The sequence below is a fragment of the Euprymna scolopes genome, chromosome 15 (assembly GCF_053919585.1).
Source record: "Euprymna scolopes isolate OS-2025 chromosome 15, ASM5391958v1, whole genome shotgun sequence".
Lineage (NCBI taxonomy): Eukaryota > Metazoa > Mollusca > Cephalopoda > Sepiida > Sepiolidae > Euprymna > Euprymna scolopes.
In genome coordinates, this window is record NC_136496.1 from 126,041,430 (window position 1) to 126,057,596 (window position 16,167).

Genomic DNA, 16,167 nt, shown 5'->3' on the forward strand with positions numbered 1-16,167 from the left:
TAATGAAGGTAAAATTGTAGAAATTTGGTTGAAAAAATGATTGATTCAGTAGACATGATGCTGATTGCATTGATGATAACGCTGACAAAGGTAATAGTCAACTTTGTTAAAATGGAGAGGAATCAAAATATGATTATGTTCAACAATTAAATAGCCAGTAATACAGAATATGATTTTTAAGACTAAAAAAAAAATATTTTTAAAATTCTTTTATACGTTTCTAGAAAATAAAGCATTCAATAAATTTTTACAAATTAAGGATTATTCAAATAAAAAAAAATAAAAATAAGTGAGATGAAAATGTCTTTTAACCATATAAATTTTAATTTCTTTTAGTGATTGTCCAAATACCATTCTTATTTGTCGAAATATTTGTCCACGATTAAACACTTGCCCCCCCCCTCCCGATCCTTCTCTAAAGAAGAAAAAGAATCTATTTTTTTGGTATTATATTTTAAAGGAAGCAATTACATCTTACATTAAGAATTCACATTATTTTTTTTATTATTTCTAAATAAATTTGTCAATCAGCAGGATAATTCGAAGAGAGCAATGAAATATTAAGATCATAATTATCAATAAAATTAAAAAAGAAAATGTACACGCAAATATTAAAACATGCAGAATTAAACTACAGAAGTAATTTTCTGGGAAAGCTAAATAAAAAAAGTTACAAATGAATAAAATGTTTTGTTTTTCTAAGAACAACGATTGTTAGTTTTATCATTTGCAACAATGTAATCGTAAACGTATCATATAGAAGAGATGACAATTCATTATTGATGAATGATTTTGCACTGTTGTCTGTTAGTTTGAATAAAATGAAAGTTTAAGGAACAAAGCAAACAATATTCCTATTAGAGAATACAAAATGAGGTTTGGAATTTGGAAAGAAAAAGGCATAACCACTAATTATTCCCGCCTTTAAAATAAATGTGCTCAAAAGACAATCTGTATTTGCTGGTTATGTATAAAGTTAAAACATTTCTTTGTTTTCAAAATTCAATCAGTTAATCATAAGTGATGAGACGATTCCAATACAATTACTGATTCTATTCTAAATTTCAGATTTTGTTTCTTTTAAAATCTCTAAATATTTAGGTGTAGAGTTGTTATAAATTTACATTATTTTCAAATTACCATAAAAATCCACCACAAATGTAAAAAAATACATTTGTAGAGTAATCTATGGATTCTATTCTTTATTGGTTGTTTAAAATCAATACCAGCAATGAAAAATTAAGTTTGAAACAATAACAAACCAAAAAATAAGCAATCAAAAAAGTTGTTTTAAGCATCAGAAAATAGGCACACATACGCCCCACCCCCATTACAATACCCCAAGAAGTTTCGATTTTATGATCCTGATTAATCGTCTATATATATATATATATGAATGATTTATTTTTTTTAACTTAGGAGTCACCACTTATCAAGGTGCGAAGGCCACTTCAGTTCAGCATGATGGTAAATGATATTGCCAACCACCATTAGCGATAAGGCAAAATAGTTGCCTATAAACACAAATGGAATAATCTCTGGTATTTGTAAATATTTAAGACTCACTTGCTAACGGTGCTGGCCTTACAGACGAATGATTAAAATCAACTAGATGATCATATGTTCAATCCCAGTTTGAAGTAGCTGCCTGTTTAGCCACACTGAACAGTTATGATACAATGGAACAGTGTCTGCGGATAGCTCATATTATCTATGACTCACCAGTTTGGCTTGACATAGCAAGTATATTCATACCTCACAGTCACATGCAAATGTAATCAACAATTCAAATTCTGCACCAGCGTTTCCACTGACTAGAGGAAATTCGGCGGCAGATGTACTCTTTCTCTGCTGACGTATTTTTACTATTCTAGTCATGTGAAAAATCTGCTCTATACAGAAGATATGTATTTAACCTACAAATATTCATAAAAAATCAGACAATTACTTATGACCAAAATATTTTTTTCTCCATCACTCCTGAACACTAAGACAGTCTCATAATACTAAATCACATTTTTGGGGTTCCAATTTGAGTTCAATTCAATGATCTTAAAAAAAAAAAAAAAAACCTAAAACTTTAGAAATTAAATTGTTTTTGTAAAAAACTGAATAAAAAATATAAAATTCTCAAAGGATGCATTTTTAAGAGATTGAAGAAATAGCAAAACATTAAAAAAATTACAAAAAAAAAAAAAAATGAAAAAATGAAATCCGAATATTTTTTTTCTTTTATTTAAATTGTTTTGATATCTGCATACGAACTAGTATGATTTTAGTTACAAAATTGAGGCATGACACAAATTTCTATTAAAAAAAAAAAATTAAAAAAAAAAAAAAAAGAGTGGAGGGGGGCAAAGATATCATACCAAAGCAACAAGTCTTCAGATTTTTCTGATTGTAACATTTAGAGTGAAAATGTAGATTACTCTACTTCCTCCACCTCTCGAGGAAAACTAAATTCTGAAAACATTTTTGGGGAAAAAAAATTAAAAGAAAAAAACTATGAAAACTGCAATTTAAAACCTAATCAATCTAATAAGAAAGTATATACGTATACATTGTGTCAATGATATTCCAGGCAAAAGGTCAGCAAAAAATTTTTTTTTCAAAGAGAACGATGGGGATGGAGTGATGCTATGAAAGTTTATATTTTTATGAAGTGTCATTAAATGAATGAAAGAGGACGCAAAAAATGTAGTTACTTTCTAAAAGCAGTAATTGCTGATAATGTTGCAAAAAGGGGGGGGACAAAAAAAAACGGGGGTACTAATACATTGTACAAAGCATAGTCAATCGATTCTTTCTGAACAGTAATGAAAAAAAAAAAAAAAATTCTAAGGATGTACACCATATAAAAACCTTTTGTTGTTCGTTGCTAGAAAGACCAACTATAACAAAAATTAATCTCTACCAATTATAAACCAAACTAAAAATAAAAGTAAAATTTTAATTATTTCTTTTTTCTCAACAGTTTCTTAGAATTATTGATTTGTCATTTTTGCTAAAGTGTTTTATCGAAATAGCCGATTGACCACAGTCATCATTACACTGTATCAGTAAATAAAAATTTAAACCATGATTGTTGAAAAAACAAAATTGCAGATTATCAGATTAAAATTAATAAAAATATTTAAAAGATATTTTAACATATTAAACCTTTCTTCATCAAACCAGTTTCTTTTGATATAATAAATTGATTAGGAATTATCTAAAAAAAAAAAAAAAAAAAGAGTAAATAGATAACTTGTGAGAGGCTGGAGGGATATATTGTATAATAAATAGCAAGGTGTATCTATTGATAAGTTGTAAGACTAACCTATTTTTGCTCTTTACTGTATTTTCACTAAATTTGGAAAATTTCCTTCACAGGATTCTTCAACAAACCAGATTATGTTTGAATAAAATCCCCACATTTCTTTAGTCACACTGCCATGAAAAAAAAAAACAACCTAAGTTGACAGTTTGGTGTGTCTAGCAATCTTTCATAAACTCATAGAACCATAATACATTTCAATAAAGAATTTTTTTTTTTTTATTATTTTTTTTAAATTAAAAAATAATACATTTAGACATAAGTTTCAACCACATTGTTTCTGTCTTACCAGTGCACAGAAACTATTGTGAGGTTTAACTAGTTTACAAACTTAATTTCTGTGGGTTTTGTTAAAAATTAAACTTTCTAAAAATACATAATTTATTAAAATAAAAATTCTAAAAGTTATTTGTTTTATGACCAGTTTCTAATTTTCAAAAAAATTATTAAAAAGTTAAAATTAAAAAAATAAGCCTTTTTTGAATTTTGTTTTTTGTTTGTTTTTACAGCAAAGTAAAGAAACCTCAGTTTGTATCTTGGTGACATTTCCAAAAATGAGAGAAGCCTTGAAAATTAAGTTTGTGGTGCACCCAAACATTAAAATAAATTTTTTTTTTCTTTTAATGTTGCAGCAGTCTAATACAGAAGAAAACATGGTGTAAAAAAAAAAAAAAAAAAAAAAAAAAAAAAACAATCCGATTAATGTAGCAAATAACACACACACTATTTGTTTTACATAAGCATTAATGTTGCTACACATTCATGAGCATATTTTGGTCAGCCAGTTACTAGTGACTAAAGCCGGACTAAGCTTTTGTATTGGCAACATTGCCTGAAGAAGTCTAGTTACTTGTAACTGCCTGACTGAAAAAGGTTCATGAATGTGCAGCGACATATTAATGCTTACAAATAAGTACAGCTTGCCCTATTGAGCATTCTTGTATTACCCTCGTTAAAACTTTATTGGTTATTTTGCCTCTGGAAAATATTAACCTTGAATTGTGTGTATATATATATATATTTATATATATATATATATATATATATACACACACACACTGACTCTTTTCTAATCAAACTGCAGCAAGATTATAAAAGTTTGACTGACTAACAACATCATAAATCAGATTAAAATAAACATTTTTTTTTTAATGGCAGTGTTTGTCCTGTGACAAAAGAAAATGACATATTTTTTTTTAAAACCACAGCTTTCTATGAAAACATGTCTGAAGAAAACTTTCCAAAGATTCATAGAAGCATCTATAAGTTTTTAGTCTAACAAATTATCAACCTGACGACTCTTGCCAAAAATTATAGACAATTTAGATTTTTTGTCGTTACCAATAGAAATACTATTCTACAATGTCCAAATGGTTTTCATGTCAAACATAATGAAGAAAACACAATTTTCTTGCATTAATTTTACAGTGATTTCCTACGAAAAGGTTTTGCCAAAAAGAAATTGATATTCTATGCTGAAAGTGTCAAATTGTAAAAGAAGTAATAATAGTCACAGTTTTTCTTATGAAAGTGAATGTTTTGTGAGATGGACATGAAAAGAACAATATGTCACTAGCAGCAGCTGCGGAAGAATGACACGTCATAACCGTGAAACGTACAAAAATTGTCCGTTTAAGACCTTTTAAAAACAGGGTTTTTCATATTTTTTGTTTCATATTTTCAAATGATTTTTTTCATTCATTTTTCTTTTTATGATAATGACATGATAAGTGTTAAAAATGTATGTCTATGTATGTGTGTATGCACATGTGTGCTCATGAGTAAGTGGGATATATATTTTTTTTTTGGCATGTGGGTATCTTCTGTATGAGAATCATTTCTTGGGTGCTGCTTTTAACTTGCTTGAGCCAACAGACTCTGCCTCTGGTTCCCATTCGGAATCTTCATCCACAGACTCATCAGAGGGAGGTGGGTCAGAAAAATCTTCATCAACCCCAGTCACTGCAAAAAAATTGAGAAACAAAAACTTTTTAGATACAACTGACGATTATTTTTATGATAAATTTAATGATACGCCACGGCAATTTCATGATTGTATGCACATTTTATTCTCCCCACTTTTTTAAAAGATGGATCAGTCAATTGTGAAGATTCAAAAAGAAAAGTAATTTCTAAAATTACATCTAATATGTCGAATATAAAACTCAAACTAAAATACATTTTTTGGCCAAGACCAAACTGTAGAATCTGTTTTGTCTAAAAATGGTACACTAATATCATAAGAGTTTACAGAATAGAAATATGTCACAAAATCACAAGAATTTTGGAGATAAACCCCCATCCATGGCCAAATTTATCTGGAAACTACATTAACCAGAGTGAGAGTGTCGGACTGACTTCCTCATCTTGGTTGTTATTGTCACAACGTTTCCGCCGTTTTGCCCTCCGGCAGGTGTTTTGTATCGAACTGGGGAACCGTTTGTTAGGAGTCTCGAACCCAACCTTTTATTATTATTATCATGGGGGTACCGTGTTCGGACTCCAGCTAGGCTCTGGGACATAGTTGCTGATTCTCTGTTTTGAATGTTACTTTTCACTGCCTTCGTTCAGGATTGAACTCAGCACCTTTGGGTAACTGTAAACTTTGATACAACTTCTAGGACCACTCGGCCATATTTCTTAGTTGGTTTTTGTTAATGTTAAACCTATGTTGTTATTCAAGGTTTTCTCTATCAGAGGTGTCCAAATTGCATTCAGCTCTATGCTTGGTTTGCTCAGTAGGTTGTTATGTCCGAGCATGTGAGCTGTTTCTTTAAGTTTTCTCACTTTCCAGTGGGTCTCTCTGTTTATTATTTTTACTTTTTGATAGAGAATCAGCAACTATGTCCCAGAGCCTAGCTGGAGTCCGAACACGGTACCCCCATAATAATAATAATAATAATAAAGGGTTGGGTTCGAAACTTCTAACAAACGGTTCCCCAGTTCGATACAAAACACCTGATAAAGGCCGGAGGGCAAAACGGACGAAACGTTGTGACTATAACAACCAAGATGAGGAAGTCAGTCCAACAATCTCAATCAATGAAAACACCTCATCTCAAAAAATACAGACAATTACTATTAGATATTATATTAGATATTATAATAAGGCTGACTGGGAAGCCATCAGGGAACTAATTAGAGATGCTCCATGGAAAAATATTTTCTCTCTCTCTGCTGAACAGTGTGCAAACGAGACCACTGACTGGTTCAAAACTGCAATCGAAGCGCATGTTCCCATGCGGAAATTTTATAGTAAGCCCCACTCTCCCCAATGGTTTACGTCGACTTGTGCAACTGCCATTACTCAAAAGCAGCATGCATACCGTAGGTTTAACCGACATAAGTCCAGTTCAAACAGACTGAAGTATATAGAAGCTAGAAATAACGTTAAGAAAGAAATAGCGACAGCTAAGAGAGAATTTACGGAAACCACTAAAAAGCGCATCGAAGCACAAAAACTAGGAACTCGAGACTTCTGGAAAATCTACAACAGTGTAGTAAATAATGGGTAATCAACAATTCCCCCACTAACCAACAATCACGAGGTTGTCTCCTCAGCAACCGACAAGGCTAACATGCTTGCCAGTCGGTTTGCCTCAAACTCCACACTGGACCCTTCCAACCACCCCCTACCTGACTTTCCTATGCGGACAGACGCCACACTAGACGATCTGAAAACCACCCCTGCTCAGGTGCATGCTATCATAAAAAACCTTGACACCTCAAAAGCATGTGGACCCGATCTTATCCCAGCTGTGCTATTAAAAAAGTGCTCAGCCGAAGTAGCTCCAGTTCTCTCCAAACTCTACAACAAATGTCTTAATGAAGCTTGCTTTCCGGGCTGTTGGAAAACTGCTTCTGTTGTACCAGTATTCAAGAATTCTGGCGAAAGGACAGACCCATCAAATTATCGCCCCATTAGCCTCCTCCCACTTTTTGCCAAAATATTTGAGACCATAATTAACCATGCTCTAGTCCATCATCTTACAGATGCTAAACTACTGACTGACAAACAATATGGATTTAGACAAGCCCGTTCCACAGCAGACATCCTCACCGTGATCTCTGAACGTATATACCAATCACTGGACAAAGCGGGGGAAGGCAGAGCGGTAGCTCTAGATATATCTAAGGCTTTTGACAGGGTATGGCATGAGGGTCTCCTCAGGAAGATTAGATCTTACGGTATCACTGGTAGAATACTTAACATAATTAAATCCTTCTTAGATAAGAGAAAAATCCAGGTAGTCCTCGACGGTCGCACATCTAAACAATATGATATAAATGCGGGAGTGCCCCAGGGTTCTATCCTTGGACCTCTATTGTTCCTGATATTCATAAATGACCTCCCCGACAACATTGCCTCTGAGATGGGTATATATGCTGATGACACTACACTCTATGGCAGACACGACAGGAAGACGAATGAACACATTTCTAAAGAAATGGCAGAAACACTAGAGGAAGACCTCCAATCTGTAGTGGAATGGGGACAAAAGTGGCTGGTCGCGTTCAATGCTGCCAAGACTAAACTAGTTTCATTCAATAATTACAAGAAACCCTCTCTACCACCAATAGCAATGGCCAATGACCCTTTATCTGAGAGTCCATCTTTCAAACTCCTTGGCCTAACGTTCACAGGAAACATGAGTTGGAACAATTACATTGAAGGCATTGCCAGGGCCGCTGCAAGAAAGGTAGGCTCTCTCTACCGTGCTAGAAAACTACTAACACCCGAAAGTATCCTGTACCTCTATAAGGCCACCATTCGCCCATGTATGGAGTATTGCTGCCACATCTGGGCTGGTGCATCTGCTACTAGTCTCTCGCTCCTTGACAAGGTTCAAAAGAGAGTCGCAAATCTGATAGGCCTTGAACTGGCATCTAAGCTTCAGCCTCTGTCCCATCGACGAAATGTTGCATCCCTCTGCCTGTTCTACAAGTATTTTAGTGGTGAATGCTCTGATGAACTGCAATCACTTGTGCCCCCACGACGCGAGCACCCTCGACAAACCCGACAGGCTACTAGATCCCACCCCCACACTGTAGAGGTCCCTAGATGTAAAAGATCTTTTTACTCCAATAGTTTCTTCCCCAGAACCGCAAGACTCTGGAATTCCATTCCAGGTCCCTGCTTCCCCAACAGTACTGACGTGCAGAAGTTCAAGTGTAACGTGAACCGACACCTTGCTGCCCAAATCCCTACATAGTACCCCAGTAGTTGTTGCCCCTGATAGTAGCCCCCTACACCAAAGTGGCAATTTGCCTTGTTTGGGGTGAAAATGTAATAAAAAAAAAAAAAAAAAAAAAAAAAAAAAAAAAAAAAAAAAATTAACCAGAGTATTTAAATAAGTATGTTTCAGTTTGAACAAAGATGATACAGTTATATCGTGGGTCTGTTTTTGTACCAGACAGCTATAGCATGCAAATTTGTCAAACTTTTTTTAAGATTTTAAAATTTTTAAGTCCACTAATCAATCAATAATTCCACTAATCAATCAATAATTCCACTCATGGACTGGTGGCAAATCCATTATGTTTGACTTCAGCCAAATTTAAACAATTTACTGCATAACCTTATAGGAATGATACTAACAATTTACTACATAACCTCATAGGAATGATACTAACAATTTACTACATAAGCTCATAGGAATGATACTAAGAATTGGTTGTGTAGAGGTCATTTGAACTCTGCAATGAATCCTTAGTAAAATTTAAAAGATGAATCAAAAACATTTTGTATAAAACTTCAAGTTAATTGTCACCAAAGAAAACTAAATTTATTAACAAGTTGATAAAATATAAAATCGTTGCATCAAACTAATAATGCCGGATTTATACATTTGTTTACGAACTGACCAAAATCTGCTGAAATCAATAATTCCACTCATGAGAAGTGTAAATCAGCGCTTTGAAAAAATGGCTTCAGAATTGATATGCCAAAAACAAAGCGTATAATCTATTTCATAGTCATGCAGCATCTGTAAGCATGAAATGAACATGCAATAACTGCCGTCACAAAAGCTGTACCAACATGCTAAGCGTAGCAGACGCAGCTAGTTTTATTTGCAGTATTTGTTAAAATTGGATTCCCATAGAAGAGAAGTTGAAAAAGAAAAAAAAAAAGCAGTAAATTCAATTACCTAAGCAACATAATTAAATTCAATGATACAACTATAAGACAACGTATATCTACTACAGAAAGTTTTCAGGCAGCTGTCAACAATTTTATAAAACACAGGGATCCCATCATATGCGAGAGTATCAACATGCATACAACACGCATGTCTGACCTGTACTCTTTGTTTCAACTGGTATGGCCACGTCACCCATCATCAGTTATCCTAAATGCTCCAAAGGGTGCTCAACATTGATGTTGATGAGCCAAAAGCATGTAGTAAAATGACAGTTGAGCCATGGAGAGGATAAGTTAATGACAACCTCATCCTGGGAGGTGACACAATCGAAATGCCAACAGACAATAACAGTTGGAAGTCATTTACAAAACATTTAACCTCAAAGATGAGATGAAAAAATTAATGTGTAGATTTTTTTAAAAATAAAATCATAAAATGTTTAGAGTTCTCAATTATGCTGAAAGATTTTATTTCGAAAAAATCTCAATAACAATTTTTGGTATTTTGGCACTAAAGATATCAAACATTCTTAGCTGTAGTGGCCATCACTACCGGATAGTTTAAAAATATGTACACAGTATTTAAAAGCAAACAATTATATTACAAAGAAAAATGCATTATAAATATTCAATTTATTTGTTTTACATAAGCATTAATATGTCGCTACACATTCATGAGCATGTCTCAGTCAGCTAGTTTCAAGTTACTAGAGACCTCTTCAGGTGATATTGCTTATACAAAAGTTTAGTCTGTAATCTTACATTACGGATTAAACTTTTGTATAAGCAATATCCCCTAAAGAGGTCTTAATTACTAGTAAACTGGCCGATCAAAAAATGCTTACGAATGTGTAACGACATATTAATGCTTATGTAAAACAAATAAAAAGTACATCTCGCCCTATTTCGGTATTGAGCACTCTTATATTAACCTCGTTAAAACTTCATTGGTTATTTGCCCCTGGAAAATATTCATCTGGAATTTATATATATATATATATATATATTGTAATTCACTGCTATAGGAGAAATAACCAGAGTGCTCAATTACTTGTACAAGAGCATATATTGTTTTTTAAATTTTAATTAACACAGTAAATTGTTGAGTCACAGAACATGTTGAGTATACTTCAAGAGGATCAAAAACTATTTTGTCCAATATAATAACCTCCGACTTTCTTCGAGTGCATCTTGTTAAAACACAGGAATCAATATGGAATTTCAAACTAAACGCAAAACAAAGTTGTTAAGTAACAATTTTAAAGTGACAAGCTTTTGAAAGTTAACAATTCAATCCTCAATGCAGGTGGTAATAATTAAAAATAAATACTTAATCCTATTTAGTTATGGCTGATGAAACAAGAACAATCTACTTCCATGAATTAAACAAAAATGCACCTGAAGAAGGTTAGAGGTTACATGAGCTGAAACATTGTGAGAATAAAATGCAAAATAAAACATCTGAATAATTTAATACGAAAGGTTTTCGTTCTAAGTTTTAGAATGACTAAATATCTAACATTAGTTCCTTCAATGGAACTTGCATGGAATTCACTAAATTTTTGAAACATCATAAAAATGGTATGCAAATTTAACAATGTCACATATCAGAAATATCAAATATCGAGGATTCGGTTGCACGTAAATGTTGAATGAACAAGTTAACATGAAAAGAAAAAAAAAAAAAATATGAGTAGCAAAACTGACTACAAATCAAGTCTCCCCAAAGTGAAAACTCTGGATTGGGACAAAAATTAAAATTCCCTCAATTTAGAAGGATTTCTCCTTCACTGACAAATGCGAAAACAGTTGAAGTGTAGTATCAGGGATGCGAGTAGTTAACGGTCAAAAACTTGAAACTGAGATAAATTTTCAACCTGGGAGTAACTGTACATGTGGAGAGGATAGTACAATTAAAAAAAAAAAAAAAAAAAAATGGCAACACACATCCCTGCACACTTTAATCTATTAAACTGATTCAAAACAATTCAAAACGATTCGCATTCCAATTGTTGTCGTTTACCTTTCAGCGTCGTTGTCATTCGCTTTGGTCTGCTCACTGGCTCGGGTTGGATTGTGTGTTTGAATTCTTTCCGGTGCTGCGAGTTTTTTCTAAAACAAAACAAAAAGCATATATAAAAAATATATATAAATAAATAAGCATAAAGAAATTAGTTTATAACATGGCAGAAAATTTTCTGCAGGTTTTGGGGATTTGGATTTTAAAACTATTGAATTTGACAAGATTGTCTTTAGAATCTGGAGATAAATTGTTTTTCAAGTAGAAAATGATATAATGGCAAAAAAAAAAAAAAAGTTTGATTATTTAATATTTTGTTGTGCATCTCTTAATAATCTCATTTCAACATTTCATAAAAAAGTACATATAAATTCATTTTTTTAATGAATACATCCAATACTTATCAATACTTTAATTTTCTAGACGAAAATTAACAGAAAAAAAGTTTTTAGTATTATTGTACCCTTAAACACGATACTAATTCAATAAGGAAAAATGAGATTCCACCTTTTTACTGATTATATGTAAACAAACTGAAAAGTCTGGCAATTAAAAAAAAAAAAAAAAAAAAAAAAAAAAAAAGCTTTAAAAAATATTAAAATTTCAAATAGGAATCAGTTTTACACAATCTAAACATGCTAGTTCACCTCCCGACCAGATAAGGTTTTAAAGACATGTAACATATTTTTGGCTATTTCCTTAATTTTTTTAGAAATCAATTATGGATGTTAAGGGGGTGTGACATCTGAACAAACTGTAAGGTCAACAGAGAGCAAGTCAATTTTTTAAATTTTTTTTCATCACAAAATTTTTCAGGTTGTTTAAATGTATTACTTGAACATCAACTTTTCCCTCGACTATTTTGTAGAAATGGACCTTTACACGCTTTCGTCATGCGAATAGTTTCAATATTGTTATTACACAATATTTATCTCCCTTTAAAAAAATATTTTTGGTTGTATGTCTTTAAAACACTATTTGGTTAAATTGGGCAATCATTTTTATATTAAATTTTTATGCAAAACTGATTCTGCACTAAATTCTAAAAGAATTTTTTTTTTTTTTTTTTTCTGTGACGCTAAGTTTTTCAGTCTGTTTACACAACAGTAGAATGTCATTTTTTACTTTTTAGGTAAATTAGAATACAGTGTAAAGGTAGAAATTTACCAATGTTTTGTTTATTAAAGATTAACACAAGTTCAAAAAAATAACTTGTAAAAAGAGAAAGAAATTTGTTCGTGTAATTTGTAGAAAAAAAAAAAAAAAAAAAAAAAAAACGATTTCCTAACAAATAGATTTATTCCTTGATTTTAACTTGTAAATAGTGATGTAAGAGGTTTATTATGAATTGAAAAGAAAACAGTTTTCTTTGCTTTATTATATATTTTTTCTAGCTTTCAAAATTGAATAATCATTCAAGCAAAATAATCAAGATTTTCTTCAAGCACACCAAAAAAGAGAAACAAAAAAATAAAAGAGATGGAGTATTTTGTTGGACATCATTATTTAAAGTAAACGTTTTGGAAATTATGCAAATTGGAAGCCAAGCTTAAATTAAAACTATTTTTATAAAACATCTTTTGAAATTAATCACTGATATTGATCAAATATTTCTGTTTTATCAATTTAAAAAAAAAAAAATTTCACTTTTTGTTAATGTTGGCTTACTTTGAATAACTGATGTCAAACCAAAATTATGACATTTAATTTGGGGTGCTCAACAGAAATTTAGTCTGCTTTATTCATTTTTTATTTTAATTTGCTGTCTCTACTACATGAACACATGAAAGCAAATGAGAAATTACATTTTTCACTCTCCAGCAAATGAGGGAGGGGATTGGCAGGGATAATTTTGATGTCTGTTGAATGAAATTTTAATTATACGTGAGGGAAATTTTGTGTTAAGGAAAATCGTTTGGCTCATCCGCGATTCACAGTCAGACATCCTCCCCTTTTCACACATGCACATATATACAAATTTTTCAGGGATCGAGGCAAATTAAAGAAATAGTCAAAACAAAAAAATTTCAGAAAGCTTTTTTTTTTTTTCCGAAATATATCAAGTTCACTAAATATTTACATGTCAAAAATTGGTGTGCTGTCTGCACATCCAGGTAAAGATCTTAATAAGAACATTTTCATTTAGAATTCTTTGCTGGATCCCAACTATTTCTCTGAAATCAATTGGCCGTAGCAAAATCAGAATAAAAACACAAATGCAACAAAATGGAGTCCTAGCAAGAATATTGAGACACAAGGTTGTTTTTTTAATGTGGTAGAAATCCCATTCCCAAAAAAGGGCACTCTGGATTGGGACAAAACTAAATTTTGTCTCGGTCTAGAAGGATCTCTTCTTTACTGATTATGAAATAATGAAACACTTATCCTTTAGCGATTACATTGCTTCCAAAGTTCAATACGGAGTGAAAAATCTTTTCAACTTTTTTTTTTTTTTTAATAAAACGAACCAAGTTAAATTATTTAAACAATAAAAGTTTAACAGAACAATGTAGACTTTTTTTTTTTAACAAAGGCTGTTTAAAAAAACATCTGAAGAAATCAGAATGTTTATATTTTCAAGTATCACCATAAAATTCATTGTATATTTAGAATTAAATTTATTTAAAAATATACAGAAAATCTTTATGATGTACATACTCCTCACAGAACGAAGATGTCATATTCTAAAAATCATATGGGTTTGGCAAGTAACTTTTCTATTTGGCTAGTAGATGAAAACATTTAGTTGTCAAAAGTCAACTAAAGTTAAATGTGTCCATAGAGCCCTGTTAATGTTCGTTTGCATAGGCTAACAAATTTTAATACAGAAAATATTGACAAAAAAAGTTAAAAACAATGATTTTAATCATTTGCATTAATTTCCATTATTAAAATTAGAACACTCTTCTTAATGTAAATTTTTTTTTTTTTTTTTTACACAGGCATCACCACATTATCAAGGCCAAGAGGCCACTCAAGGATAAGGGTTAAAGAGTGTACAGTAGTTGGACAATATAGTAATCATTAATAATGAAAATTCGGTAAATTTGATAACATATGGAACGGCTCATCAAGAACTTATTTACGTTAGACTTGAAGACAACCGGAAAGCAGGAAAACGGAAGACAATTCCACAGGCATGCAGTTCTAAGAAAGAAGCTTTGTTCATGGAATAAAATTAACTAATATACAATAATCACCAAAATATTTCGAAGCGTTATATTAAGTTCGAAAAGCAAGCTTACAATTTGAATTTTAGTAAAAAAATAAACTAAAATAACATTTAATTGTTTATACTGGAAGTCCAAAAAAATATTTTATCAGAAGCGTGGTTTGGTTTTAAGGCATGTCAACAGTCGTTGGGTCATTTGATGCTGAAAGTCTCCATGTGTTTCTACATACGATTGAAACATGGAATTTAATTTTAAATTCCAGAGCTTTTCTGTTACAGCACCATCTTTCTATGAACCAAATTAAGTTTGTGCAGCTGTAAGGCAAAATGTTTGATCATACGAGCCAACGATATGCAATAAAGAGTCCGACCAATTTTGTCCAACTGAGGTTGACCATTCTCCATCAAGGTGAGGTAGGATTCTGTTCAGTCATAGGAGGTACCCCCCCTTTTTTTTTAAACTCATGTTCACCCCTTACAATGCATATCACCACTTGGACGTAAGGGGTTACTATTTGTGGCCATGTCTAGGAAAGATTAACAAGGTATTTGTTTATGTTACATTTAAATTTTTGCATATCAGTACAGCCAGGGAAGCAGGCAGGAAACTCCAAAGTCTAGCTGTTCAAGGGTTTATTTTTTCTCTGTAGAAGGGGTTGATTGACAATTGTCTGAGGTACCCCTGCTGTAGAATACCAACCGAGGTGCTCCAGCTATTTTGGTAAGCAACATTAGGTGCCTGGGCTAGAAAGTTCTTTTTACATCCGAAAAGGAACATTAGAATATAATTTGAAATGGAAAAAACACATTGTGTGAACACAATGTTGTTGACAGTAAATATAAATTGCTTACAAGACTTTTCAATGAAAACAAACAAATATTATTCAAGATTTTAAAGTAATACTTCATAAGCGTTCGGTGCAAACATCACAATAAAGTGGAATTTGACCAACATTTGAATCGGAAATATTCATCTAAGATTTTTTTTTTTTTTTTTAAATCATGTTTACACACACACGCAATCGAATACGTTGTTTGATATGCTACAAAATGTGTTTCCTACATCGTTCAGGTTTACACAAGACAATAAATCAATGAACATTTTTTTCAAAGAGAGGAATGATTTCTTTATGAAAATGTGTTAATTGCTAAAAAGAAATTTGCGACAAATTTGTGAAGAGCCATGATACGGCAGAACAACCATCTACGGAAGACATCCACATGCACTATAAGTATTATATGTTTTTAGTATAGTATGAACAACCAGAGTGCTCAATTACAAATGTGGTAGATCATCGACTGAAGAACGAATTCATTTTGTATCTTTAGCCTCATGGGCTCAGTTTCTAGTGTTTCACGCATATGCAATCATCAGTGTATGAAATGATAATTACTGTTGGTTGAGAGATTTGAACCCAATCACAAATTCACCTTTGACTCCACAGTCAAATATATAAGCCAACTCAGTTCAGGGCAAATCTGGAGCAATGATAATGAACTTTATTTTGACCCTTCTC

The 16,167-nt window shown here is 32.0% G+C and overlaps 1 protein-coding gene across 5 annotated transcripts in view; it reads right to left on the minus strand.

Moving 5' to 3' along the window:
• Positions 1–4,439: 4,439 nt before the first annotated feature.
• Positions 4,440–16,167, minus strand: part of LOC145294117 (uncharacterized) — a 173,586-nt gene continuing 161,858 nt past the window's right edge. For all 5 annotated transcript variants that reach the window (XM_080141217.1, XM_080141219.1, XM_080141216.1 and 2 more), the window contains 2 exons: positions 11,482–11,570; positions 4,440–5,278 (listed from right to left, as the gene is read on the minus strand). In XM_080141217.1, the coding sequence (XP_079997343.1) occupies positions 5,151–5,278; positions 11,482–11,570 (217 nt within the window). In that variant the 3' untranslated portion in view covers positions 4,440–5,150. The remainder of the gene's footprint in view (positions 5,279–11,481; positions 11,571–16,167) is intronic.